Source organism: Geospiza fortis, unplaced genomic scaffold (assembly GCF_000277835.1).
Source record: "Geospiza fortis unplaced genomic scaffold, GeoFor_1.0 scaffold85, whole genome shotgun sequence".
NCBI lineage: Eukaryota > Metazoa > Chordata > Aves > Passeriformes > Thraupidae > Geospiza > Geospiza fortis.
In genome coordinates, this window is record NW_005054358.1 from 732,191 (window position 1) to 735,836 (window position 3,646).

Sequence of the window (3,646 nt, forward strand, 5' to 3'; positions counted from 1 at the left end):
GCAGGGGCCGGGGTACAGGGGTGCTGCCCAGCCAGGCCGTGGGGATGGGCAGAGCAGCCCTGCCCGCGGTGCCCCGGGGTGCCCGGGAGAGCCGCTGGCCGTGCCCGGGGACGCGCCCGGCTCTCTGCAGCACCGGCCTGGCAGCAGCCCCAGAGGGGATGAGCCCCCTTTGCCAGAGTGGCACGAACTTTCCCAGGGCTCCAGCAGAGCCTGTGGGCAGCGTTCTTAGGGAGAGTCCCGAGGCCCCGGGCAAGGGATTTGGGGTCTGCAGGAGCAGCCTGCAGGCAGGGAAGTGCCGGAGAGATGTCTGGGAGCAGCTCCTTGGCAGGGCCCGGCAGCCTCTCAGTGCCAGCCCGGCTGCCAGAGCTGCCAGCCAGGGCGTGCAGCACCTGAGGTGTTTGTGCCTTTGCTGGCAGGGAGGAGAACAGCAGCAAGGCCGAGCAGGTCTTGGCCGAGGTGTCCAAGGCCATTGGGGAGTACCCTGTGGATTTCCGCGGAGCTCGGATCCTGACGGGCAGCGAGGAGGGCTCCTTTGGCTGGATCACTGTCAACTACCTGCTGGAGACACTGGTCAAGGTGCAGCTGGGGAGAGGGCACGGGACGGGCAGTGGGGAGAACGTCCCTGTCTGAGCTGCAGCAGCTTTCCTTATCTGCAGAGGAGGGAGGAATGGAGCTTTGGGGCACTGGTCACCCAGCCAAAGGTTCCCTGTGGTTGTGGGCTGCAGATTCCACCTCATCAATGTGATTAACAGGATCTTTGTGTCCAGCTCAGCCTGGCCCTGTGCTCTCGTGTGCTGACACACGGGTGGATTTTGGGGATATGGCAGCGGGATCGGCCTCCGGGGGACAGGGTTCCTTTTTCCCTGCTCCAAGTGTCTGGATCCCAGCAGATGTGCAGCAGCCAAGAGGCCACAGCTGAGTGCTCTGTGGAAGTGTCTGTGGGTTGAGGAGGACGTGGGCAGGCAGGGGTAAAACAGGGAGCCGGGAGCACGTGGAAGGTGCCCCTGGGGCCCCAAAGTCCTTGTGGGAAGGGAGTGTGAGTGCCTGCAGTTCAGCCTAACCCTTGCTGTGTGTTGGGCCAGTTCTCGTTTGCAGAGAAATGGGAACATCCCCAGGACACCGAGGTTCTGGGAGCTCTGGACCTCGGCGGTGCCTCGACGCAGATCACCTTCCAGCCCGGGGTCCCCGTGGAGGACAGGAACACGTCCGTGTTCTTCCGGCTCTACGGCACCAACTACTCCCTGTACAGCCACAGCTACCTGTGCTATGGGCAGAGCCAGGCCCTGAAGATGCTGCTGGCAGCTCTGCACCAGGTGCCACGGGGCACGGGGGCTGCTCCGCCATCTCCCAGTGCCGTGGCACATCTCCCCCTGCAGCATTGGGCGTGCCTGTGGGCAAAGAGTTGGGAATTGGCAGAGGCTTGGATTTCATCTAGGGGAAGCAAAAATTGCCTCATTTGGGTGGAAGGTTGTGGTGATTGCCGGCTAGGGATTCCTTCTCCCCACATCTTGATGTGTGGTGGCATTTTTTGTAATTTCCCAAGGCCAGCTGTATGTGTAGTTTTCCTGCTGCCACCATGCTCTTGGCCTCGCTCCATTTCTGCCCAGAGAGAGGTTTCCCAGCACAGGCCCTGCACAAGTGCCCGGGGACAGAGGCAGAGCCCAATGCTGCGGGAGCCAGGGCTGCTCAGGGAGCTGCCAGGTGGGGTGCATCCAGTCCTCCTGGGGTGTAGTCCTGCTTTTTGGGATGGGCTGTGGGAAGGGTCTCAGTGGCATTGCAGCCCCATTAATGGCTCCATCTCTCTCCAGGCCAGCTCGAGTCCCCAGATCAAGCACCCCTGCTACCCCCAGGGGTACCAGGAGAACATCAGCGTGGCAGAGCTCTACGACAGCCCCTGTGTGCGTGCGCCAAGCTCAGCCAGCCCTGGCCTTGTCCTCACAGTGACGGGGACAGGGGACCCAGCCGCGTGTGGCACGGCCGTGCGGAGACTCTTCAACTTCAGCTGCGGGGCGCAGGGGCCGTGTGGGTTCAATGGAGTCTATCAGCCCCCCGTGCGGGGACAGTTCTTCGTAAGCAGGCTCTGTCCCCTGCCTGGGGGAGGGTGAAGGCAGGGACTGGGTGTCTCCTCTGCCACTGATTGTGGAACGGGGTGGGCAGAGAGGGATCCTCGGAGCTGGTTCTATCTGCAAACCTCTTCTGTGCTCAGAGGTGGCTTCTGCCTCCTGCCATGTGCCAGAGTTCCCTTAGGGAAACGGGCAGACCTTGTCTGAGGGAGCCTGTGTGAGCTAGCTCAGAGTGCAAGAAGAGCCCCAGGCTTGTGAGCCAGCTCTGAGACTTTCTGGCAGACCCTCAGGGGGCTGCTGACCTGTGTGCCAGACAGCCCCAGGCCTCTGTTCTCCCAGCGCCATTCCCTGTCTGTGTGGGCAGCATTCCCAACTCCCTCCCCCAGGGTCACTGCCAGCACCTTGCAGTGTTGAGTGGGGCCTTACAGGGACCCCTGCTTAGGGGTGGGTGGCATCAGTGCCCTGAGTGCCTCAATAACATGTCACCTTTGGTCTCAACACCCACAGGCCTTCTCGGGGTTTTATCACAGCCTTCACTTTCTGAACCTGACAGGAGGGCAGTCCCTGAGCTTGGTCAATGCCACCATCAGGCAGATATGCAACAGCAGCTGGAAACAGGTGAGATTCTGCCCAGGAGTGCTTTTCACCTGGGCACTGGGCAGCCTGAAGGCTCATCCCCAGCCCCTCCTGTGCTGTGCTCAGCTGTAGAGTCAGGAGGAGCACAAAGGTCTCTGCACCTGGAGAGAGATGGGAGAGCAGCCTGCTGCTCCCCAGGGTGTCTTTGCTCCCAGCTGCACTGAGGGGCTGTTCCCCAGTATGGGCACATCCAGCACTGCTCTGGGTCCAGCCTCCCCCTGTTCTCCCACCTCTGCAGGTGCAGGAGTTGTTCCCCACAGCAAGCAGGACCCAGCTCCGTGACGCCTGCGCAGCCAGCTCCTACATCCTCACCCTCCTCCTGCAAGGCTACAAATTCAACATCACAACATGGCCCAGCATCCACTTCATCCAGCAGGTAGGAGAGTGTCCAGGAGCCCCCAGTTTCCACACTTTGTGCCATGAAGTGCCTTGTGCCCACCCTGCTGCTGCTGGGGACGGGGGATACCAGGGCAGCACAGCCCCACTGCCCAGACCCAGGGCAGCTCTTGAGCTACACTTGTTATGAATATGAATGAGGCCAAACTTTCTCCAGAGAAAGAGGTTCTCGTTTATTAAAATAGCAAAGAACAGAGTACCCAGGATAAGCCCAGGCACCCACACAGCAAGCCAAAACCAAACCACTATCCAAAATGAAGAACCCCCAACCCAAACGAACTTCCCCCATTTATAGCCCCCTTTGAGTCCAGGATTGGTGCATTTTGGATCCGCATGATGATTGGTCCATTTCCAGGCTTCTCATTTGGTCTTTAACACTGTCCATTCTGGGCCAATTGTTTCTGCAGGGCTTTGAATGATTGGTCAGGTCTTCCGTCCAATCCCTCTTCGACCTCGCCTTGCCCCGCCAGACCGCTGTTCCACCAAATCCTGGACTCTTCTCCTAGCACATTCTAATAAGCCCCCCCTTTAACATAATACAATTAATATAA

At 59.9% G+C, this 3,646-nt stretch overlaps 1 protein-coding gene across 1 annotated transcript in view; it reads left to right on the forward strand.

Annotated features, from left to right (window-relative positions):
- Positions 1–3,646, forward strand: part of LOC102040618 (ectonucleoside triphosphate diphosphohydrolase 8-like) — an 11,973-nt gene that overhangs the window by 1,734 nt on the left and 6,593 nt on the right. The window contains 5 exon segments of the mRNA XM_014308124.2: positions 378–576; positions 1,083–1,313; positions 1,809–2,069; positions 2,571–2,681; positions 2,938–3,075. Coding sequence (XP_014163599.1) covers positions 378–576; positions 1,083–1,313; positions 1,809–2,069; positions 2,571–2,681; positions 2,938–3,075 — 940 coding nt within the window.